Below are 26,358 nucleotides of genomic sequence, written 5' to 3' on the forward strand. Positions count from 1 at the left end.
TATTTTCTCTGTTATTTGTAGTGCGTGAAGCACTGAGGTAGAAAGTGACAGTGAGATTATGGATATGGACACAATTCCTCTGATGGGGTCAGTGAACGAATAAGAAGGTTTCATATGGAGGCATAGTCTCTGTTTCAGAGCAAATGAAGCTTCTTATAGAATACAAGCATTGGTATTACGTGTAATGAGTTCTTGTGCTAAGTGCAATCATTCCTTTTACAGCTGTTACTTCAAACTTTATATTACGGCAGTGGAGAACACATATGATTCTTAATAAGCTGTTTAGTATATTTTTTTCTGAGAGGTATCCATCTTTAGAGATCCATGTCTGTTCAACCTGATTCCAAAATCAGTAACTCCACCTTTCTCCTTACGGGTTTCCCTGGCCTGGAACGGGAATATCCTTGGCTCTCCATTCCTTTCTCCTGTATCTATGCTATGGTACTCTTAGGGAATTGCCTGGTGCTGCATGTGATCCGGACGGAGCCCAGCCTACATGAGCCCATGTTCTACTTCCTGGCCATGTTGGCCCTCACTGACCTGTGCATGGGGCTGTCCACAGTGCACACGATGCTCGGGATCCTGTGGGGGATCAGCCAAGAAATTGGTCTCGATGCCTGCATTGCTCAAACCTTCTTTGTTCATGGTCTATCATGCATGGAGTCTGGAGTCCTTCTTGCCATGGCCTTTGATCGCTTTACTGCCATCTGCAACCCTCTGAGATATACATCCATCCTCACCAATATGAGAATCATCACCATTGGTGTGGCCATTTTAGGGAGGAGTTTCCTGTTCATTACCGCTCCCATTGTCCGCCTAAAGTTCTTCGATTACTGCCATCCTCATATCCTCTCCCATTCCTTCTGCCTGCACCAAGACTTACTTCGGCTTGCCTGCTCCGACATCCGCTTCAACAGCTTCTATGCCTTAGCCCTGGTGATCTGCACACTCTTGTTGGATTCGGTGCTCATTCTCATCTCCTACATCTCGATCCTGTATTCAGTCTTGACTATTGCATCCCGGGACGAGCGGCTCAAGTCCTTGAAGACCTGTGTCTCCCACATCTGTGCTGTTCTGGTTTTCTATATCCCAATTATTGGTTTGACTATGGTGCACCGCTTTGGAAAGCACCTCTCTCCTGTGGTCCACGTCCTCATGGGCAATATCTATATCCTTTTCCCACCCTTGATGAACCCTATCATCTACAGTGTCAAAACCCAACAAATACGTAGCAGGATCCAGAGATGGTTCACTAAACAAAACTGAGTACTAGAAGTTAGTGTGTTCTAAGGAAGGGAAGGTTGTATTTGCAAGAGGAATGACTGATAATGATGTGTAGCAGAAATAATAAATGTATGTGTAATATTTAACAGATTAAAGGCATATTTATAGTCATTTCTTAATTTAGTTTTCCAGAGCCGGAGAAATAAGCAGAGAAAGTGTTACTGATCTCATTTCCTAATTTTTTTTTTTTAATTTTTTTTAATTTTTTTTTTTCAACATTTATTTATTTTTGGGACAGAGAGAGACAGAGCATGAACGGGGGAGGGGCAGAGAGAGAGGGAGACACAGAATCGGAAACAGGCTCCAGGCTCTGAGCCATCAGCCCAGAGCCCGACGCGGGGCTCGAACTCACGGACCGTGAGATCGTGACCTGGCTGAAGTCGGACGCTTAACCGACTGCGCCACCCAGGCGCCCCTCTCATTTCCTAATTTTAAAATTAAGTATAACGTTAACTACACCGACTTGTGTTCCCCAGTGTATCAGTGAGCACTTGCCTGGGTAGTTACTAAGTTTACCGTACCATCCATGCTTTTTGAATTCTAGTTCAGCATGTGATTTTATTTTTCATAGAACTAGTATATCAGTACGTTTACTTGTATAGGACAAGTAGCCTTTACATATTATTCCCATGTGTCACAAGTTGACTCTGTTGAGTTTGTTGAGAAGGAAAATTTTACTCTACCCTTCAAGGTTCTTCTAAATTAGTCTAATAATTACATTGGCATGAGACAGATTAACAGGAGAAAAAAACAAAATTTAATTAATGCACACAGAGGTCCATAGTAAAATTAAGACCAAAGGAAATGACCAAGACATGAAGTTTTTATACATTTTAGACAAACATCCATCTGTGAGGAATTGACGGGACAAAGAAAACTTATGCTCAGGAGCTTCCATTAGTAAAGAATTCTAAATGTGGACTAGAATTTGGGCTGGGGTAATAAATCTGTAAAAATTACAAGATTTATTTACATAGGCTACTTTGGCCCTGATTCCCTATCTCTGATGATAAGGATGTCTCTTTACCTCTTGATGCAGAGAAGGTACCTTTCACATGGGAGATGTGCTTCCTGCTTTCTGGAGACAAAGAATAAGCAGTCTTGCACTGGCTGTTTCTTAAATAAGTTTAATTCAGCATAATCTTTATGGTATTGTGGCATACTTTGGGGCAGCTTTCCCTAGGTACCTACAAGGTCATTCACACCTCTTCTACATATGTTTAAGCAAAAGTGCCTAGAAAGCCCATTCTGTCTCACCTAATAGAATGCGGGATTGGTAGATTAGATTACACGGTTTAATGTAAAAGATTTGGTGAACAGTGGCTGAATCAGCTATCATATCTCTACATAGTCTACGATGTACCCCCAATTCTATATAGTTTACAATACTCATGAGAGTTGTCAATTGACTTTAATCTTGGTGTCAGTGTACATGAAATTTTAAAGACAGATCAACCTCTTTATCTTTAAGGTAGGATGTGAAGGCACATATATATTAAGTGAAACATCAGTACCTAAACTGGGGATAGAATTATGGTTTTGAGAATCTTTTGAATGTATATCCCATTTTTTTTATAATGTTTGTATTTATTTTTGAGACAGAGCGAGACAGAGTATTGAGTGTGAAAAGGGTAGAGGAGAGGGAGACACAGAATCCGAAGCAGGCTCCAGGCTCCAAGCTGTCAGCTTGGACATAATGTCTTTGGGCTTCCAAGCAAATGAAAGAAGCTTCTCAGTCAGTGGCACTCTTCTCCGCTACTCTTGTTTTTATAAAGTCATTATAGTGGGTCTCTGATTTTGTCAGAACTCTAAGATCATATCATCCTTCTTATTTATATTATGGAAGGAAAATGATCCACAGATACACATTGTGTTTTCAGAACAGACATCCACGAGTAGTGTAGCACAATGAGAAGTTATGTAGAAGGCAAGTCAATTGCATCACAACCAGCCAGATCACATGGGTGACAGAGTAACTGCTGATCTCTCTGTTATGTCCCTCTGCACCTGGGGATACAATAATTATACATGTTAATCGCTTGGAAATGGCATTTCAAGCAGAGTTTGATGAATCTCCATATTCCACATTCCAACTACCTGATAATATTCTGTTATTTTCCATTGTGTCTAGGTCTGGAACTGACACTTTGGATCAACAAATCTGACTCTGACAAGTACATTAGTAGATAAATCTCCATAAGTTTTGTATTTTTAAGGTGTTTTTCTTTAATAGAGAGAGACAGAGATCACAGGAGGGACAAAGAGAAGGGAGAGAGAGAATCCGCACCATCAGCACACAACCTGACATGAGGCTTGAACTCACCAACCCCAAGATCTTGACCTGACCTGAAATCAAGAATGGCATGCTCAACTGAGTCACCCAGGAGCCTCTTTTTCTGTTTATTTCTCATTTTATTTATTTACTTTTTTTAGTAAAAAAAACTCCCTATGAAAGAGAACAGAGAAACTGGTGACACCCAGGAGCACAATATAGTCCTCTATCTCAATCATTTGTATCTACATAAGACTGGATGTCTTTCTTTTCGTTGTTTTTTTTTCCAATAACAATTTTAGTTTTTTAATTTAAGATCTATGCTTGTTAACATGTAGTGTAATAACGGTTTCAGGAGTAGAATTTAGTGATTCTTCGCTCAAAAATAGTACCCAGTACTCATCCCAACAAGTGCCCTCCTTAATGCCCATCACCCATTTAACCCATCCCCCACCCACCACCCTTACAGTAAACCTCAGAGTGTTCTTTACACCCAGGAGACTCTTATGGTTTGTCCTCTTCCGTTTTTATCTTATTTTTCCTTCCCTTCCCCAGATGTCCTTTCAAAAGAAAGTAAAGGAAGTGCTTTGAAAAGATCATCAAACCCCATGCACTTTTGGTGAGTCTGGGTGAAAATTTCATGCCATTTTTACATGCCTAGTAAAACTCTATTTTGCCCACATAATAACAATTGAATTCCTGAAAATTAGTGGTGCTCTTAAAATCGCTGACATTTTAGAATACCCATTTCTGAATACCTAGATGGGAGGAATCTCTAGAAAACATGGAAACTCAGAGGCGACAATGTATAGAGGCAAGAGGACTCAATCTTGCTGATAACCAAGTGTGGGAAAATGGGTCCATGGGTAATTCATGGACTAGAGGCTAGGTTCTTGGGCTTAAACTGCTCACAGCTGCCAGTAACATGATATTTGGCCAATGTCAGCTCATTAATTCTTAATGAAATATATATCACTTGAACATTTGAATTTTTCATGAGCTCAGGCATGAGAAATGATGCAAAAATAAAGGGGTGAAAGGACATGTTTCCCAACAGGAGTCCAATATGGAAGTAGGAATGGAAGATAGGGAGCAGACTAGGGATACCAGAAATGATGGAGGAGAGGGCTCAACTAAAGAACATTTAATCACCTCGATTCACTGATGACTGACTTTTCTGAAAACTGGGCTCTTAGTCTAGTTCAGATACATTTGTATCTGAAAAGATCATTGCTTTAAAAAAAATCACATATCTTAAATTAGAAAACCTCAAGCTACATTAGAAAGTTTCTATTTGGTGAAAACAGGGTTCAGTTGTTTCATTCTTTCCTAGTTGGTCCAACATTGTTGCTTTCTGTCAGCAAGCCCATGATCATTTAATCATATACTTATTGTCACCAAAAATGCCAGTAATGCAGGAAGAGCTGTGGTTTATGTGGCTAAACCTCAAGTGAAGGAACCCACTCAACAGGTCCATTCTAGAAGCAAGTCTGTATCAGCTGATTCATATTTAGAATAGACTAGTTAGTCAACTAAGACATGATTTCCAAAGTTTTGCTCACCAATGTTTAATCCTAGAGATTCCTCGATCATGGATTCATTTATTCACTTCTTCTTTCTAGAGTTAATCAGAATTAGAAGAGAAATCCTTTAGTACCATTCACATTGTCTGGCATATTTAACAGTAAGGAGCTGATGTGGCAGCATTACCTGACAGGTACAGGTGGTGGGAAGGCAGGTGGGAGAGAACCTAAGTGAGTACAGAGCAGGGGGGCTGGAGTGGTTATCACTGGAAAAGCTGGTATGAAACATTATTGGGTGAACTTGGGGAAAGGGACTTCATGCTTTGTTGTTGGAGGCCAGTTGTGTTTTTACAAGACACCTGAAAACCATGGTCTGTCTTCATAACACCATCACTCATCACTCATCACCCACCTGTCATTCACTCTTTTTCCTCCTGAGACTCTCATCTCATTCACTTGTGCTTATGCTGGCAGCATCTCTTTCTTCTCTCTGCACCCTCTAGAACAGCCCGCTGTAAATATCATGAACTCTTATTCATTTGCTGCTCGGCCATCTGCCAAACTGTGCACATCTCTGGAATAGACTTTCCTCTCTTCTTCTGTCCCTGCAAAACAGACGTGCACCCTCTTTTGTAAATTGTGTCTGAGCTCATGTTGGTGGGATCACACTCCAACAAAACTCACAGGAAGGTCTATATTTGCTAGACACAGCATAACTTTATTAAGCTTGAATTGGCAAGTATAATGTTCCCCAGCGTACATGGAGAAGGAGGTCTGAATATGAGATTTCCCGGCCACTAACCCAAGCCTCCAGGGACCCAGCAGCTCATAATGAAGCCCTCTTTTGTCCATCCGCATCTAATGTCCCTGAAGCCATTTCTGCAACTTGCAGAATCCCCTTATTCTCTTCATTCCTTTTTCCCCACCGGGGAGATGTAGAGAAATTAATATATGCAATCTGTATTTTTTGACATTCCTTACAAAATAAAAAGTTTTCGGTAAAAATTAAGTAATTAAATTTACTTTTGTCAGTTTCTTTCTGCTGTCCTCATTTGGAAAAAGATCGAAAGGACACTTAAATGTACTTAAATGTATGTTCCTGTGCCAATGAGTTACATATAAATAAGTGATGTGACCTTTCTTTCACTGAGACACTTCTGGAGACAAAATCTGTATCCACAATGGCTCTCTATCACACATTTGACACTCATTCTCTTGTAGTATCATTCTTTAGATCTTTGTTTTATTGAAGCTTTGTAAATTGAGTAGTATTCTCACAATGACCAGTTATGATGGACATTTCCACATTCCCCTGATTAGTAGACTTTCATTACAGAAACCTACACATCTGATTGTTATTATTATTATTGTAAATTGTAAATGATACATAATTATATATAATTATATGAAAATTTTTTTGGAAATATGACTGTCGCTTTTTATGTAAATACTTACAAAATAGTCTTTGTTTCCTTGCCCCCCGATAACCCAAACTATTTATTTGCATAAATGTTTTCTGAACTCTGACTAGAACATTAAAATTGCCTCCGATGTTTTTTTACTTTATTTCAAAGAAATTGTTATTAAAGCACCACAACCCCTATTGGTAATCCAAGCAAATCCTATCTGATAAATACTGACATTTCTTTTTTTTTCATATGAAATTTATTGTCAAATTGGTTTCCATACAACACCCAGTGCTCATCCCAACAGGTGCCCTCAATGCCCATCACCCACCCTTCTCTCCTTCCCCCCCCCATCAACTCTCAGTTTATTCTCAGTTTTTAAGAGTCTCTTATGGTTTGTCTCCCTCCCTCTCTAACTTTTTTTTTCCTTCCTCTCCCCCATGGTTTTCTGTTAACTTTCTCAGGATCCACATAAGAGTGAAAATATATGGTATCTCTCCCTCTCTTTATGACTTATTTCGCTTAGCATAACACTCGCCAGTTCCATCCACGTTGCTACAAAAGGCCATATTTCATTCATTCTCATTGCCAAGTAGTATTCCATTGTGTACATAAACCACAATTTCTTTATCCATTCATCAGTTGATGGAGATTTAGGCTCTTTCCATAATAAACACTGACATTTAAAACAGCCTCCAAAGATGCCTCAGGATAGCCTCTGGATTTACAAAGTGATCAAATTCAGTATTCATTCATAAGGCCCAGTCCATAAAACAAGCCAGAGTATCTACATCCATGTGACATGCAGTCTAATATTGCTTATGTATATAGTATTTTAAGTGTCCTAAATCAAAGTATGGACATCTGCACACATGTGAATATTTTCCATGCTCTTTTTAAAGTGATCCATGAGCTCAGGTTTTCAGGAACAGCTCACAAGCCTTAAGTTCTCAAGTCATTAATTTGGACAGAACATTTCATGTGTTCATTAGTACAATAACCTTGAGTGATTTAAAACCATGATGTTTTAAGCGCACTGAGAAGATACGCTGCCATGTGTCAAATAGATACACACATTCACACACATGCGCATTTTTGGAGTGAAAACTGGCCAGTGACATATGATACCTTTCAGGATAAAGTTCAAAAATTTTGCATAGTGTCCATAACCATTCTTGATATTTGTAGTTTTCTTGTCTCTACAAGTTGTGCATTACATGTAGAAAAACTGTGCCATTTCTTGATTCTCTATTTAAGCTGCAAGACCATCTACCTGGCATGGTATGTCCTTACCTACCAGCAATTCATCTGTCATTCGTTAAGACTCCATATAGGGAAAAACTAATACCACATGATTTCAAGCATATGTGGAATTTAAGAAACAAAACAAACAAGCAAAGGGAAAAAAATAAGAGACAGATAGAAATCAAGAAAGGACTCTTAACTGTAGAGAACACATTGATGGTTACCAGCATGGAGGTGGGTGGAGGGATGGGTTATATTGGTTGCGGGGATTAAGAAGTCCACTTGTCATGATGAACACAAGGTGTTGTATGGAAGTGTGGAATCACTATATTCCACATCTGAAACTAATATAACACTGTGTGTTAACTAACTGGAATTAACAAAAAACTTAAAACAGGAATCAAACTTTGTAATTAAAAACCAAAGAAAATAATAATAATTCTACAGGTGCTGCTTTCCTTTGGATTTCAATGCTTCACTCTCATGGCTAACCCCACATTCCAGAAGTACCTCTATTACTTCTTTCATTTTCATTCCCCTGTCTCTCTCTTTCTCCCAGTAATATTAAGCTATAACTGCTATAAACCCAAAACACATAAACACTGTCAATTTGTCATTATGTTTCTATTCTTGAGTATAGCATTTATAATATTGTAGGGTTTTGAAAACACTTGAGGAATTAATAAAGGCATAAATGGTGAGTGTGCCTAAAAAGTCCTGAATTGTAAAATAGAATGATGGATTGTTTATAATGTTTAAACCTTAATGCCCTGAATGACACCAGAAATGTTGAAGTTTGAGGATTATGTGTCTTTAGATTGCATACAGTTTTTTGTTTCTTTGGGTTTTTTGTTTGAATAAGAACAAAATGCTTCCTCTCATTAATTTTATATTTTAAGTTTATTTATTTATTTTAATAAATGGAAAGAAAGTGCACAAGTGAGGAGGAGCAGAGAGAGAGAAGGTAGGAGAGAATCTCAAGCTGGCTTTGTGCTCTCAGCAAAGAACACAGTGCAGGGCTTGAACTCATGAACCAGGAGATCATGACCTGAGCCAAGTTGGACACTTAATCAACTGAGCCATCCAGGAACCTCTCCTCTCATTTACTTTAAAGATGATGAGGATGATCCAGAAACAAATAGAATCAACAATGTGATTTCATCAAGTACCTGGACAATCCAAGACAATGATTCTTGGGTGCTTGGAAATTCATTGAGAAATAGATATTTATGGATCCTTGTGGAGAAGAATACTTAAAGGAGAAAATTCAATCAGGAACTGCAAAATAAGAAAAAAAAATGGAAATGATACATATTCACTATTGCTGTTTCTACCATTCCCAACTCATTACCTACTAGGATTTATTTTTTATTTTTATTTTTTTTTAATTTTTTTTTCAACGTTTATTTATTTTTGGGACAGAGAGAGACAGAGCATGAACGGGGGAGGGGCAGAGAGAGAGGGAGACACAGAATCGGAAACAGGCTCCAGGCTCTGAGCCATTAGCCCAGAGCCTGACGCGGGGCTCGAACTCACGGACCGCGAGATCGTGACCTGGCTGAAGTCGGCCGCTTAACCGACTGCGCCACCCAGGCGCCCCTACCTACTAGGATTTAAATGGCGCTGACTGATAGGTGTCATGGGCTGTGATGTGAAAACTGCCTAAAATGCAGGCAAATTTCACAAAACAATTAAGGAGACAATTCAAACATCATGAATAATATGCATCTTTCTGTTTTATTCTGTTTTGAGAGATTGTTATTTTGCATAAAGGAGAAGTTTAAAGACATTAATCACAGTACATTATATGAACACAACATCTTTACCAGGTGAATGCGGATCTGCGTGGTCTTGGCACCATAGACAAGTGGATTGAGAAACGGGGGGACCAGCAAGTAGAGGCTAGAAAAGAGGATGTGGATATAAGGGGGAACATGAGCACCAAACCTATGTGTGAAGAAGGAGAAGAAGGCAAGGAGGTAAAGCTGGAGAAAGACACAGATGTGAGCGATGCACGTATTGAATGCTTTCAACCGAGCCTCCTTCTGGGGCAGACGAAAAACGGTGATAAATACCTGTATGTAGGACAAAGTGATGAATATGAGGTCAAACCCTGCAATGGTGAATGCCACAAACAAGCCATAGATTTTGTTGACTCGTACATTTTCTGCAGCCAGTTTCACAATGGCCATATGTTCACAGTAGCAGTGGGAGATGATGATTGTATGGTAAAACTGAAACCGGCATTTTATCAGTACTAAAGATGGGGCTACAAGAAGGGCAGCCCTGAGTGTTACCACAGCTGCTATTTGGGTGACTAGGTGGTGGGTGAAGATGGCAGCATGTCTTAGTGGATAACAGATGGCCACATAACGGTCCAAAGCCATGGCCAACAGGATGCCTGACTCTATGCCTTGAAATGTGTGGATGAGCCCCATTTGAAGCAAGCAAGAATCAAAATAAATCTCTGGCACATGAAACCAGAAGATTCCAAGCATCTTGGGCACAATGCTCGTGCCAAGGACAATATCTGTGACTCCCAGCATGCCTAGAAAAATGTACATGGGCTCATGGAGGCTGCGCTCTGACCTGATGATGATCAGAAGCAAGGAGTTTCCAATCATAGCAATGAGATACATGACACAGAATGGAATCCCAATCCAGCACTGCACAGTCTCTAGGCCTGGGATCCCTATCAGCGTCAACACAGAAGGCCTGAAGACTGTGATGTTGGAAACGGACATAATGTCCTCCGGCCTCCAGATGAAAATGAAAGAAGCTTCTCAGTCAGTGGCACTCTTCTACTCCTGTTTTAATTCAAAATCATCATAGTGAGTCTCTGTGATTTTGGCAGAACTCTAAGATCTTCTCATTCATCTCGTTTATATTATCAAAGGAAAAAGATCCATAGATACACATCACTGTTTTCAAGAAGGACATCCATAAGTGTGTACCACAGTAAGAAGCTATGTACAAGGCAGGGCAACTGCATTAGAACCACCCAGATCACGTGGTAAAGGAATAATTTGTTGATCTTTCTGTTATGTCCTTCTGGACCTGCGGATAAAATAGATATACTTGTTTATTTGCTTGGATATTGCACTTTAATCAGATTTTAACAAATCTCTCCCTATCCCACATTTCAGCTGACCTTAGTGTTCTAATTATTTTCCCCAAACCCTCTGAGTCAGAAACTGTCAGTTTGGACAATCACATAATCAGATTCTAACGAGTATTTTGCTTTAAAAAGTTTCCTATGAAAGAGAAGTGAGATAGAAATAGCTTCACCCATGAACATAATATATTTAGATACCTGTATCTATGTTTTATGTATTTATGTAGGACTGGCTGTCCTTTTTTAAAAATGTGAAATAGAGCTTGAGAAAAGATGATCAAATCCATGTAATTTTAATCTAAATCAAAGTTCCATGTTGATTTTTACATTATAAGTAAAACTTTATTTTATTTTCCCTATGTAAGTAATAGCAGAATTCTTTGACAGGAGTTGTACACATAAAATAATGCAAATTGTGAAATAAACACTACAGAATGATTAGAAGGGAGGAATCTCTAGAAGGCAAAGAAATCTAGAGAAACAAGGCATAGGCAAGAGGACTCATTCTTGCTGACTAGGGGATATAGGTGAACAGGTAACTTAGCCAGAATAAAGGTTAGTTTCTGGGGTTGAAAGTGCTCAGGGTTACTATCGCCAAAAGATCGGCAAGTTTAGGCTCATTGATTCTTAATAATATGCAGACCATTTGATTGCTTCACTCATATTGTGAGCTCAAGCCTAAAAAATGAATAAAAATAAAGGGGTGAAAAGACAGTCTCCTTAAGAGGAGTCCAAGATAGAAGTAGAAATGGAAGACAGAAGGCAGACCTTGGGGTTCCAGAAATGATGCAGGAGAGAGGGCTGTAGAGCAACTAAGGAAACTTTAGTTGCTTCGATTCCCTGATGACTGAATTTCCTCAAAACTTGGGTTCTTAGTCCCTATATGAACGTTCTTTCCCGATAAAGATCATTGCTTTAAGAATTGCATATGTGGGGCGCCTGGGTGGCGCAGTCGGTTGGGCGTCCGACTTCAGCCAGGTCACGATCTTGCGCTCCGTGAGTCCGAGCCCCGCGTCCGGCTCTGGGCTGATGGCTCAGAGCCTGGAGCCTGTTTCCGATTCTGTGTCTCCCTCTCTCTCTGCCCCTCCCCCGTTCATGCTCTGTCTCTCTCTGTCCCAAAAATAAATAAATGTTGAAAAAAAAGAATTGCATATGTAAAATCATGAAATTCTCAAGTTATACAATAGAAAAATATCTGCTGGGTGCAAGGGTGGCTCAGTCAGTTAAGTATCCCATTCTGTGTTGTTGTTGTTATTGTTTTTAATGTTTATTTATTTTGAGAGAGAGAATGCAAGCAGGGGAGCGGGGAGTGGGGGGTGGGTGCAGAAGATCTACTCACAGCAGAGAGCTCCATGCAGGGCTCCAGCTCCTGAGCTGTGAGGTCATGACCTTAGCTGAGGTTGAGGCTTAAGGGACTGCAACTGCACCACTCAGGTGCCCCACACTTTCAACTTTTCATCTTGGCTCAGGTCATGATCTCATGGTTAAGGGACTGAGCTCCGAAACAGGCTGTGCATTCTTTCTCCTCTCTCTGCTCCTTATCATGCTCCTCTCTAAACAAACAAACAAACAAACAAACAACCATTTAAGAAAAAATAGTTGCTATCCTGTATAAAACAACGTTTAGTTATTTCATTCATTCCTACTGTCTCCAACACTGTTGCATTATGTCAGCAAGCTCATGATCATCTAAACATATACTGAATGTTAGGGTCACTGGGGTGGCTCAGCAGGTAAAGCAATTGACTTTGGGTTCAGGTCATGATCTTGTGGTTCATGAGTCAAGCCCTGTGTCGGGCTCTGTTCTGACACCTTGGAGGCTGGAGCCTGTTTCAGATTCTCTCTCTCTCTCTCTCTCTCAACCCCCACTGCTCATGTGTGCTCTCTCTCTCTCTCTCTCTCTCTCTCTCTCTCTCTCTCACACACACACACACACACACACACACACACACGCACACACACACACATAAAGTAAACATTAAAAAAATTTTAGGGGTGCCTGGCTGGCTCAGTCGGTTGAGCATTCGACTTCAGCTCTGGTCATGATCTCACAGATCGTGAGTTCAAACCCCGTGTTGGGCTCTGTGCTGACAGCTTGGAGCCTGGAGCCTGCTTCCGATTCTGTCTCCCCCTCTCTCTGCCCCTAACCCACTCGAATTCTTCCTCTGTCTCTCTCAAAACTAAACATTAAAAACATTATTTTTAAAAATTTAAACATATACCGAAAGTCACCAAATATACCAGTAATTCAGCAATAGCTGTGGTTTATGCTGCTAAAACTCTAGTGACGTATCATAGTCAGAAGGACCATTTATGAAGACAGGCTGTATCACCTGACATATATTTAGGATAGACTAGTCAGTCAGAAAAGTCCTTCATTTCCAAAGCATAGAAATCCTTTAGAAATGATGACCTTGTCTGACCTATTCAAGAGTTAGGAGCTGACATAGGAACATTACCTGACAGGTGCAGACGGTGGGAAGGCAGGTGGGAGAGGATCTGCATGATTACAGAGCGGGAGGGGGGGGGTGGAGTGGTTATCATTGGAAAAGCTGGAAATGAAACATTATGGGGTGAATTTGGCCAGAGTGAGACTTCCTTGCCCTTTCCTGTTGGGAGCCAGTTCTGCTCTTACCAGACACTTGAAGACCAAGGTCACTCTTCATAATACAATCACTCAGCACTCACTTGTCATCCACTCTTTCTCATCCTGAGATTCTCATCTCATTCACTTCCATCTCATGCTGGCCATGCCTCTTCTTTCTATCTGCACCCTCTGTAACAGCCCTCTTCAATGTCATGAACGCTGAGCCATTTGCTGCTGGGCTATCTGCCAATACGTGGGAAGTATCTCTGTGAGAACCTTTCTTGCTTTTCTTCTGTTGCTGCAGAACAGACATGCTCCTTGTTCTGTCAGTTTATCTGAGATCATGTTGCTGGGTTCATCTCCACCAAAACTCCCAGCAAGGTTTGTACTGTGCTGAGGCAGGAGCATAAATTTATTGAACTCAAACTGTAGAGGAAAGCCCCTGACCACCACTTGTAATGTTCCCCAGTGAATGTGAGAAGGACCAGGTCTGAACATGGACTGAGAGATTTCCTAGCCAGTAGCCCAAGCCACAGGAGGCCCAGCAGCTCATAATTAAGCCCCCTTGGGTCCAATCACATCTCATGTCTCTGAAATCATTTCTAAAACTTGCAGAATCTCCTTGCTCTCCTCTTTTCGCTTTCCCACGGGGTAAATGCAGAGAAATTAAAGTACCCATGTTGTGTTTTTTAAGAGTTCAGTTCCTTTCCTGCTGTCCTCCTTTGGAAAAAGATCTAAAGCACCTTTAAATGTAGGCATGTTTCTATGCCATGAATTCTATAAGTATCCTTTTGACCCATCTTTCACTTAGGCACTTCTGGAAAGAAAAATCTGTATCCACCAGGGCTTTCTATCACATATTTCCCTCTAATTCTCTTGCAGTCTCCTTCCTCAGATTTTTATTTTATTGAAGCGATTTTTGTAAATTCAGTGATTTTCTCAGAATGACCAGTTATGATGGACATTTCTAAATCCTTCCATACTGAGCCGTGAATCAGTTGTTGCATATTGGACTGAACTTCTCCATCCCTCCTTTTCATAAATTTCTTTGCTTTTCTTGCACTTTTCCTTCGGATTGCAGGTGTTTTATGCTTCATAGATGTGAGGGAATCATGCCATTTTGAACTTGATGCAAATAAAAAGAAGATATGATATATGCTTTCAAATTTTTAGAAATGTGGTGAGAAGAATTAGCATATCTTTAATCATGTGAACAAATGATGAGTTCTAAAAGAACCAGACAAACTTATACACATTGTACCTTTCTCCTTGATATGATTTACCTGGTTTCCATACCTTTCTTGTATGTTGCTCACCTTAAGAGGTACTTAAAGTAATGTAGAGATGCTGGCAAATTTAGGAAGAATACCTTCAGTATGATGGAGGAAGACATTCATAATGGATTGCAGGGAGAATAAGAGGTGGAGGTCAAAGGGCAAGGGGGGCTTGCATGCTCTTTCCACAATTCAGTCTGTAAAGGAGACTGATACCATGGCATTGAGTCATGTTGACTGCAATTGATTCAGAGGTCAAACTGTCACATGTTGCCTAAGAATAGCTCATTGTTAAGTCATTAAGAAAATTTAGACTATTTTATACTTTTGTTTCCTTTTTCTTCCTCTCTTCTACTGACTTTACTTCGATAGATATACTTTCCTTTTTCCTACAGTTGTAAGGGTTGTGGGCGGTAGGCTAATGAATCATCTTTAAAGGATCATCATTTGAAAATGTTCTGGTTGGGGGTGCCTGGTTGGCTCAGTCTGTTAAGTGTCCGTCTTCAGTTCAGGTCATGATCCAGTTCCTGGGTTTGAGCCCTGAGTCGGGCCCTGTCTTGACAGCTCAGAGCCTGGAGCCTGCTTTAGAGTCTGTGTCTCCCTCTCCCTGCCCCTCCCCCACTCTTTCTCTCCCCCTTGCTCTAGCTTTCTCACTCTCACTCTCACTCTAAAAATAAATAAACATTGACATTTTTTAAACGTTCTGGTTTCTTCTAGCAATTTTATAATTTTAGATATTTCATTTAGTTTTATAATCCATTTCAAGTTAACTGTTGTATAGTAAAAAGGTTGATTTTGTCTGGATATAGATATCAGCATTATTTGTACAGAAGACTTCTTTCTCTGTTGAACAGCCATGATATTATTTATGATCTCAATTGACCCCATATGTAGACCTTAATTTCTTGACTCTGTATTCCACATGATTTAGCAGTGATTTTGGCAATATGAGTCTCTTAATTACTGTAGCTTTCTTAAAATAAAGGATGGACAGGAAATTGATGTAATTGATTTTACTCTGCTAAAAACCTGGATTGCAAGATTGATGTATTATTCTTCATCGTGAATACGAATCAGTATTTTGGGGAAAAACTTGAGTCATGTTTTTGAACTTAAAATCCATATACAGAGCTTTAGCAGGCAGCATGAAATTAGTGGGGTGATTTCACACATTTCTATGAGATTTCATGGGAAGTGAATGACTAATAAAATCTAAGCAGTTATTGAGAAAATTCTACCATGAACAGTGTAGTTGCTTTATTTAGATAATTGCCTTTATTCTTCAAAGCATCAAAACTAAACTGCATTTCATCTCCTATTTACAAATGAGTAAATTTAATTCAAACAGGTCAGGACACAAAAAATGTCCCATACATATTAAAAGTAAAATAGCTAGAATTTGGATTTAAGTATACCTATTTAAAATTTTTTCCATGTTTCTTTTTGAGAGAGAGACACAGACAGACAGACAAAGCATGAGCAGGGGAGAGGCAGAGGGAGGGAGAGACACAGAACTCAAAAAAGGCTCTAGGCTCCATGCTGTCAGCATAGAGGTCAGCAAAGGGTTAGAACTCACAGAGTGAGAGATCATGACCTGAACTGAAGTCAGAGGTTTAATCAAATGAGCCACCCAGGTGCCCTGGGGGACTTAAGTATATTTAATTCAATCATCCAACATCACATTGCAGACTTACTTCTTGCAAGTACCACCTTTTCACTGTGTGACTTTAATAAACTTGCATAAGTTCTTTGAGTTTCTTCAATTATATAATGAGAATCATAATACTAACTAGTTAACAGGATTGTCATGGAGATTGCCACTAATTATTGCTGTGGGATGGCTTCTGAAACTATCTGGAAAAATTAAGAACTGGGTCCAAAAAATATCCTTGTCCATTTTGGTGATTGCAGTGAATTGGGCACTTTCAAAGACAGATGTATACAAAATGGAAGAAAACTCAATAAAGTGAATGAATTATATAAAAACAGAAAAAATTATATACATGATGCCACCCATCAACTTACATACTTATCACTTGTTCTAAGACAAAGACCTTGATACTCAGTAATTCTTCAAGGCTCTGGTTTAAAAGAACATTCATTCTAGTTTGTGGAAAGTCACAACCATGTAGGAAACAAAGGTGTGTCCTGCAGACCCTGTCTAGGAAGTTTATCTCAAATTGTTCCTTCCCTCCCTCCCTTCCTGTTGATCAAAAGCAGGTCTCCTAATGTCTACTACTGGAAGATTGGTGTCTACCAGAGCTATGACAAAAGTAGAGGCTTACATATTTTAGTCATTTCCTGCTGAAACCACTGTTTTCAGGTCACTGTTTTTTCTACCCATTAGCTAATTAAAAACAAAATGGTTTCTTAAAGTCAAATAGTTTTGACTGCAAATATTTGTTCTGTGTACTAAATTATTTTCACCTGTGTAAATCACTTCGTAAGGAGCCAGTTGAAAGGTATGTCTTCTTCAGGGCACACACTCAAAGAATATTTAGTATCAGCACAATTAGTATGTTTCCAAATTGTTTAATTACAAAACTTTAAACAGGCACAAAACAAGCATTATAATGAGATTCCATCTACCCGTCACCGGGTTCAATAATTATCAACATTATACCATTCTTTTATCTTCCATACTCACAGCCAGTATCTACCTCAATAGTTATTGTTATTACTATTATCGTCATCATTATTATTATTTAGAGGGTTAGAAGTAAAATTGACATTCATGGAAGTGTGCAAATCTTAGCTGTACCATTTTGACAAATGAATACAACTATGTAGCTTACAATCTTAACATACGTATGGCATTTCCATCTTCTGGCAAATGTTCTCATGTGGTTCCCCAGTCATTCGGTCCCCTCTACATCCATCAGAAGTAACCACTTTCGCAATACACCCATTATAATAATAACACACACTCTTTTGTGTCCTGATTTTTTTCCACTCACAAATATCTATCCCTGAGTTGCATGTACTTGGAAACAAAAACATCCCCAGGACCCAATCTGCCTATCCCTCGGGGAATAAAAACAAAGGAATCAAGTATTTAAGTATTGAATGGTCAAATGATGTCCTCACCAGGAAAAATCTCATGGCCCATGCCTCCTTCTAAAAGCTTACATCAAAGTAATGACATTCTCTATTTTCAGGGAGAAAGGTGAGGCTACTTCTCCTTCTCCATCTACTAAACCTTGTAGCTTATTCATAAGCAATAATAAACTATGGAATTTTTCCATTTGCAGGGCTCATATCCAGCCAATAAGACCTGATGTAAGTTCCTATGTTCTTAGTGGATTATCTGTCTTGATTAGACCTCATCCCAGTTTCTAGTCAGTGTACGGACAATGCTGTTGCAAATTTCCTGGGTATAATACTATGGACGATCCGATTGACCACAGGGGGGAAGAAAAGGTAGGCATTGGCCATGACAGATTGGAGAAGTGGAGGTAATTGCCACCCAAAAGGAAGCAGCAAGGAGAAGCTGATCATGGGCACATAGTACACAAGAACAGCACAGACGTGTGACACACTTGTTGAGTGCCCTCCACTTCCCAACCCCAGAAGCTACTCCCAGTACCCTATGAAGAATCAACACCTAAGGAACAATGAAGAAAGAGTCCAGCCCAAATGTGGAGGTAATGACAAACAGACCCAGGATGCTATTGGGGCAGATGTCTCCACAGGGCAATTTGATTAGATCTGAATGCAGACAGTAAGAGTGTGTGAGGGTATTGTAGCCCCAGAAAAGCAGACCTTTCACGGGGAAGAGCAGTGGGAACATGAGTACCGCACTTCATAGAGACACCAAGCTCAACAACAGCCAGCATGGCCAGAAAGAGGTACATGGGTTGGTGCAAAGCAGGGTCAATCCGGATGATGGAAAGAATGGTGCCATTTCCTAGGAAAATGATAATGTACACCAGGCAGAAAGGGATAGATATCCAGATGTGCTCTGCTTCTTCCCTGGAGTGCCAACAAGGCTGAAGGTTGCAGGTGTGCACTCAGTGGAACTGTCGAAAATGCCATGGCAAGACTTCATTTGAAGATACAGGGAAACACGTGGGGACTGGCGAATGTCAGTCTCTGGTCAGTTATTGTATGTCAAATGTCAAGCTCTTGATATCATATTTAAGATATTCCCTTACAAAAGAGATGGAAAATGTATTTCTGAAAGAAGGACACATGTAAAGCACACTGTGTGGGAGAGAAATGTGTTTAGATGCAGGGCAGAGTGTTTCTACATGGGCCACATGCCAAACAAAAAAGGCATTGACAGAAATCTCCACAGGGTCATTTAGGGCAGTGAAGGTGGTGATAATAAGCATAGAAATGACAGCTTCCTGTGGAAATGGAAGACTGAAGGATCTGGTAACTTTCTGCAGTTTGTACAAGAGTGATGGAAGTAGCAAAAGTAATTTAGCACAGTGATAAAGATAGTTCATGGTTCTAACACTTAATGACTTGTGATCTTGGAGAACCACTTAAGTTATCTGAGATCCAAGTATTTACATAAACAAATAATACTTATATAAGATAATGTATGTAAATTGTTTACCGTTATATTTGGAACAGTAAATACTCAACACAGGAAATAAAAGGAACAATTAAGTCTCTTAGAAAAGGGGAGTAGTTTCTCCCAGTTTTTAGAATTTTCCAATGCCCTTATTTAACTTACCAGTTCACTCTTTCTCCCCCTACTCTCCATGGATGATGCTGAAACCTTCTCTATATTTTGTAGGAGGGTAAATGTCTCCTGCTGGAACCTGGGGCCAAAGCTGAGAGCAACACCAAAGCCATTAGGGTCTCACAGGCTGAATATGATGGCGAGGATGGAGTTTAAGGTGAGTGTTCTTTATCTGGGAACAAGTTCATGAACACTAAAATTCTACTCATCAGTAGCAGAGCCTTGGGTGTTAAGGTTAGGAGCCAGAGGTGGAATTCAAGATCAGGCTTGAGATAGAGATGGTGAGTGAAAATGGGACAGAGATTTTAATAGAGTTGACAGAAAGAACAAGGAGAAAGGAGAGAAATTTAACTCCATCTGGAATTTGTTTTGGGGACTTGGGTGACTAAGGATTTCATTTAGTTATTCACACACGTAGAAACCATTTTTAACACATGTGTTAATAGATAGCCTGGTGTTTCCTCAACTATTTTGAGCAACTATAGGTCTCATTTTAAATCTTTATGTAAATGTAGATCTATATCTTGATTCTGTATCCTGCTTTTGGGTCCAATGCTTTTTTGTCAGAGTCACAGTGCTGCAAGTATCTGATTTTATAATACATAAGTCCATATCTAATTGGTCAAATATTTTTTTTAATTTTTCTGTCTAATTTTTATGTTTCTTCTTTTACACAAACACTACAACTCAGAATGCATAAAACTAGAGCAATGACACAAATATAAAAGTTACAATCATAAAATTCTTGGGAAAAAACATAGAGGTAAATTTTCATGACCTTGGATTGCACAACAGATTCTCAAATGTCACACCAAAGCATGAGGAAAAAAATAAACAACATAGATAAATGGACTTCATCAAAATTAAAATTTCAACACCATCAAATAACATTAACAAAAAGTGAAATGATAACCTACTAAATGGGATTTGCAAATTATATATCTAATAAGGGATTAATACCCAGAATATACAGAGAATTCAAACAACTCAAATCCAGAAATATAAACAACCGAATTTAAAAATAGGCAAAGGACTTAAATAATTATTCGTCTAAAGAAAATATGCAAATGCCAATAGCACATGAAATAAAAATCAAAACCACAATAAGACACCACTTCACATTTACTAAAATGTCTATAATTTTTTTAAAAATTTAAACACTAGGGGTGCCTGGGTGGGTCGGTTGGTTGAGCGTCCAACTTCAGCTCAGATTATCATCTCGCGGTTTGTGAGTTCCAGCCCCAGGTCAGGCTCTGTGCTGTTGCCTTGGAGCCTGGAGCCTGCTTTGGATTCTGTGTCTCCTTCTCTCTCTGCCCCCCCACCCCCCGCTTGTGGTCTGTCTCTGCCCCTCAAAAATAAATAAGTAAATGTAAAACACAGTTAAAAAATTAAAACACTAACAAGTTTTGACACAATAGGGAAAATTTGGAACCATCATACATTGCCGGAGGAAATGAAAAATGGTGCACATTCTGTGGAAAACAGTTTGGCAGTTTCTTAAAAACGCAGGCACAGAATTACATGTAATGCAGTAATTACACTCCTGAGTGTGTACCCCCCCAAATTAAAAACAGGTATTCAAAGACATGCTTGTACATGGACGTTCATTGGAGAATTATTTACAGTAGCCAAATGTTGGAAGCAACCAAACTGCACATCCACAGATGAATGTACAAGACGATGTACACACACACACACAGATATATATATACATATACATATATATATACGTATATATATGTGTATATATATATATACACATATATATACGTATATATATATACACACACACGCACAGGGAACATCACGCATCAGTATAAAGGAATGGAGGGTAAAAACATGCTACAATATTCATGACCTTTGAAAACTTATATTCAGTGAAATAAGCCAGACACAAAACAAATATTATATGATGCCACCTCTACAAGTAAACAAACTCCTAGAAATATAAAGTAGATTAGAGGTTAGCAGGGGAGTGGGGAATTATTGCTTCTGAGACATAGGGTTTCTGTTATGGGTGATGAAAGCTTCTGCAACTGGTGGCAATAGTAACACAACATTGCAAATATGATTAATTGCTCTGAATCATACACTTAAAAATCATTGTTATCACAAACTTTATGGTAAGATATTTTGCCACAATAAAAATTTGAAAAAAAATCAGCATAGAAATGATAAAATATATTAGCATTTATTGGGATTATGTGGAATTTGTAGATCATTGTGGATGCCATATTATCATTACAATGAATAATATGCAGTAAACATTTCCTATATGTATTTCAGACACATGTACAGTTTTGTTTACCATTTTAAATGATGTCATTTTCCATTTCATTTTTCTTATCATTCTAGCTACAATAAAACACTAATGTCTTCTCCCCCACCCCTGCCCCAGGTTTACTGAAGTATAATTGACAATCAGAAATTTCATATAACGGATGTGTGTAACTGATGACCCAATATATGTATACATTATGAAATACTCACAAAAACGAAGCCAATCAACATATCCATCACTTCACACCTGTACCATTTTCCTATGTTTTTTCTCTTTTGTGATGAGACTACCCAAGGTCTACCCCTCAACAAATTTTAAGTACACAATACAGGATAAGTAAATATGGATTAGTATGCCATTCTTGTGGAACTCTGTTGGCTTTACAAAGTATAGGAAAATAAATACAGAAACAAGGAAAAATAAATTAGGACACAAAACCTAGGATTTGTCTTCTTCTTTCCCCACTTCTTACACTTCTTTAACTTATATTAGCTAAAACCCAATTATAACACGATATGATTCTGCAACAGTTTTGACATGGCAAACTAGTATCTTTAGGCTCTTCCCACTTTTGGATACATTTTCCTAATACCCTCTGCTTCATGTCACAGCGTTTCACCATGTCTGAGACCACTTAGGGCAGAGTAGAAACCATCGGGAGAAAGATTTGTTCTGACTCCATAGTATCTCTATATCTGCTACTGCTCAGCTACCCAGATAATGTATTCTTTAACTCGCTGGGTCTCAGAGTCTGATATTAAATGACCCGGCGTCTTCCTTTCATGAAACACGGTTCTCACTTTAGCAATCTCTTAGTGCTTTTTTTCTTCCACTTCTTCTTTTTCTTTTTTAATTGTACCTGGAAGAGTAGGTCAGTTTTCTCTAAGCCCCTCCAGGGCTCTCCGTTTCTATCGTGCATGGTATACCGTTTTTCTTACTCACTGTTACCCAGCGGGGGACTTTGTGGTCAAGAAGATGGTAGAATGGTAGGATATGGAGCATCCCCTTCAAAATTTCCAGGGCAACGACTCAGTGATTGTGCTTCTAGCAGCTAAGAACACACAGTGTACTCCTGACTCCTTCAGCATCTACCAATCCCTGAGCCCTCAACCTGAAAGCTTCTCTACAACTGAGGCTGACAACTCAATCATCGTTTATTCCTGTCATATTTCATACATTCTGGGTGGAAAATTGGTATTTTCTTAGTTCCTTACTGCCAAAACTCAAGCCTTAAAAACTCTTCTTTTTTTTTATATTATTTTTTAATGCTTATCTATTTTTGAGAGAGACACAGAGAAAGAGAGAGAGAGAGAGAGAGAGAGAGAGAGAGAGAGCGCCTGAGTGGGGGAGGAGCGGTGAGAGAGGGAGACACAATCTGAAGCAGGCTCCAGCCTCCTACCTGTCAGCACAGAGCCCAACACAGGGCTCAAACCTCAAACCATGAGATCATGACCTGAGCCGAAGTCAGATGCTTCACCACCTGAGCCACCCAGGCACCCCCTTAAAAAGTTTTCTCCTTGAAGGCTCATTTACACCGCTCATTTAATCAAGTATTTTGTTATCATTCTGTACTCTATTTCCTCTCTGACTCCCTTTCAATCCTTGGAGAATTTACTTCTGATCCAGACTCCTATTTGCTACAACTTTTAGCAACATTTTATGTGACTTCCGTATCTATGATAATGACCCATTCCAACCATTTTTCTATGAATTATTGCTAGCAGGGCTATGTTGAGTTTGGTGGGATCAGTTCTTTCATGTTTCTGTTCATAAAAGTTACCCACACCATCAAAATAAAATTTGCTTTTATTAAATTACAAATACATCATGTGACATATTTCACTTAATTGTCAAGCCAATAAAGAAGGTACTAAAATAATTCCATTTTATTGGTCAAGAACCAATAGTTACATAACAGGACAATTTTATACAGTTAGTGTGGGATTGGCAAACCAGGATTTCTCATATCAAAGGTTTTTTTTTTTAACTCTTAAAATAGATTTCCTTGCTTAAATTCAAGTGAATATAACATATATTTCAAACAAAAGTAGTTATCCAGGATTCCAAGGATCAAGGCAACATGCTTTCATTTTCCACACTGATTGTTTTATATGTATGTATATCTGATACAAATGTATATATATATATACATTTGTATGTATATATATCTAATACACATGATGTATATATACATATATATCATATATATATCATGAACATGCATGTGTATATTTGTGTGTTTTTATAATGTGTATATAACATTGTACATATATTAATGCGTCTAGTGTATACAAACACACATCACATATACATAATAGAAAACAAAGAAAAGAGGCTAACCCGGAAAAGGTTGCAAGTGTTCAAGGTAATGCTTGAAAGTTCATTGTTTGTCTATCTTCAAGTGTATATAAGGTCAGATTGCACATTCTCAGAGCATGTGCTAAGGCCTGCTGAAGGAGAGGTTGTAAAAATACTATCTTGAATGAAGAAATTAAGGTACAATCTGGAGACAAGCTTCTATAAAGTAATATTTGGTGTGAATAGAGCCTCTTTAAATACAACTATGTGTAAACATCCTATTTAGTCTTTCACTGCCTTTTCATTTTGGACCTGGGTATGGTATTTTTCATCTGTTAGTCCCTCCTGTGGTGAAGTCTGTTGACACCAGGATGCTTCATTAATGATTTGGCCCAAAGGTCTTCACTATGTAGGGAACAAAGTGTTAACTTTTAAGTTGTCTATGTGGTCTCAGGTGGGTTGATTTCACTTATTACTTGTTTTCATTCAGTATTATCTGTTCATTAATAAACCTATACGATGTGCCTTTTCTATACATAGACTTTGTATCAGTGATTCATAAAATATCCTTTTAGAACTCACATTTTAATTGCCATAAAAGGTACATATAGAAATAATTATTGTTTGTTGTTTATTGTGGCTTTATGTTCCTGGCCCAAGTATTTACTGACTGCAGTAGGAATGTTTTATACTTCAGCAGAATTTCAACTGTCTATACAAACACTCAGTGAATCACTATTTTCACTTCCCAGATCTACCCAAGACAATTCCATCTGGGTTTAACCCTAAAATATGTTTTTCTTAGTGTTATCTTATGTATGCTTAAGAATAAGTTAAATTGCAAGAAAATAGGATATCTAGGAGAATTGAGAATATCATTAATTTATTTTTCTCAAAAATTTTAACTGCTTTAGGAAAATACATTGGAAACTTGGCATTTATTATCCTTCTGGGTTTATTGAGAGTTACTTATGAATTCTGTTTATTCCCATTGCTCATTCAGTGTGTGTGTATGTGTGTGTGTGCGCGCGCGCGTGTGTGTGTGTGTGTGTGTGTGTGTGTGTGTGTGTGAGAGAGAGAGAGAGAGAGAGAGAGAGAAGTGGGGCGGGGGGGGGTATTCAGAAATAGCCAGCATTTCGTATTATTCTTCATTTTAACAATGCGTACTAATGGGGGAGCAAAGCAAAATTACTCGGTCTTGAATCTGTTTGGTCTTCACCCCATAAATGATGGGGTTTAGCATAGGGGGCACCACCACATAGAGGTTGGCTACCAGGATGTGGATATGCTGAGGGATGGTTTTACCCCCAAAACGATGGGAAAAAAAGGAAAAGAATGCTGGGGCATAGAACATAAGTATGACACAGATGTGGGAACCACATGTGTTGAGGGCCTTGAATCTAGCAGACCAGGAAGGTATCTGAAACACTGTGCAAAGGATCATCGCGTAGGACATAATGATGAACACAATGTCTAGTCCTGTAGACAGTAGGGCCACAGTCAGGCCATAAATGATGTTGACACTGATATTGTCACATGCCAATCTGGCAATGCCCATGTGCTCACAGTAAGAATGGGGAATGATGTTTCTCCCACAATATGTAAGTCGGTGTACCAGGAAGATGAATGGAAAGCAGATGATAAAGCTCCTGACAACAGCTGCGATGCCAATTTTCCCAGTGGCTGAGGAGGTTAAGATTATGGTATATCTCAGTGGGTGACAGATGGCCACATAGCGGTCAAATGCCATGGCCAGGAGAATAGCAGATTCTGCCACAAAGAGGAAATGGATGAAGAACATCTGAGATACACAACTACCAAAGGATATATCCATGGAATGGAACCAGAAGATGGCCAGCATCTTGGGGGCTGTGGCTGTGGAGAGCAGGACATCTGATAAGGCCAGCATGGAAAGGAAGACATACATAGGCTCATGGAGACGGCGCTCAGTTACAATCAGGAAGAACAAGAAGATGTTGCCTATGACAGCCAAAATGTACATAGAACAGATAGGGATGGAGATCCAGGTATGAGAATCTTCCAGTCCTGGGATTCCAGTCAGGACATACCATGTATCCTGGGGATGGGTGTGATTGTAAGAGAAAGGGGCCATCTGGGGCAGTATATTCCAGACCTAGTATCTGGATTAAAGACCAAAGGGCTGACTGAGGATTGAGGAGCAGCACCACTTTCAGTTGAATGATATCTGATTAGATTGTTTGGCAATATTTTCTTCTCTGTGAAAAGATAGTGAGATGTATTAATGCGCCTAAAATTGTACTCTGACTCCTTCCATGGAAGAATTAAGTCGTATCTTGGGAAAAAATGCTTCACATTAATAAGTGCTTAATATATGCCATAGCACTTTATAAATATCACC

General features: G+C 39.1%; 3 protein-coding genes across 3 annotated transcripts; 1 reads left to right on the forward strand and 2 right to left on the reverse strand.

Moving 5' to 3' along the window:
- Positions 1-324: 324 nt before the first annotated feature.
- LOC125146626 (olfactory receptor 51V1-like) lies at positions 325-1,266 on the forward strand. The gene has a single exon (XM_047823324.1). It carries the CDS (start codon positions 325-327, stop codon positions 1,264-1,266), a length of 942 nt encoding a protein of 313 aa, XP_047679280.1.
- Positions 1,267-9,523: 8,257 nt separating this feature from the next.
- Positions 9,524-10,474, reverse strand: LOC125146483 (olfactory receptor 52A1-like). The gene has a single exon (XM_047823217.1). It carries the CDS (start codon positions 10,472-10,474, stop codon positions 9,524-9,526), a length of 951 nt encoding a protein of 316 aa, XP_047679173.1.
- Positions 10,475-25,131: 14,657 nt separating this feature from the next.
- On the reverse strand, positions 25,132-26,097 carry LOC125176881 (olfactory receptor 52Z1-like). The gene has a single exon (XM_047878791.1). It carries the CDS (start codon positions 26,089-26,091, stop codon positions 25,132-25,134), a length of 960 nt encoding a protein of 319 aa, XP_047734747.1. The 5' UTR covers positions 26,092-26,097.
- Between the last annotated feature and the right edge of the window lie 261 nt (positions 26,098-26,358).

The sequence above is a fragment of the Prionailurus viverrinus genome, chromosome D1 (assembly GCF_022837055.1).
Source record: "Prionailurus viverrinus isolate Anna chromosome D1, UM_Priviv_1.0, whole genome shotgun sequence".
In the NCBI taxonomy this organism is placed as follows: Eukaryota; Metazoa; Chordata; class Mammalia; order Carnivora; family Felidae; genus Prionailurus; species Prionailurus viverrinus.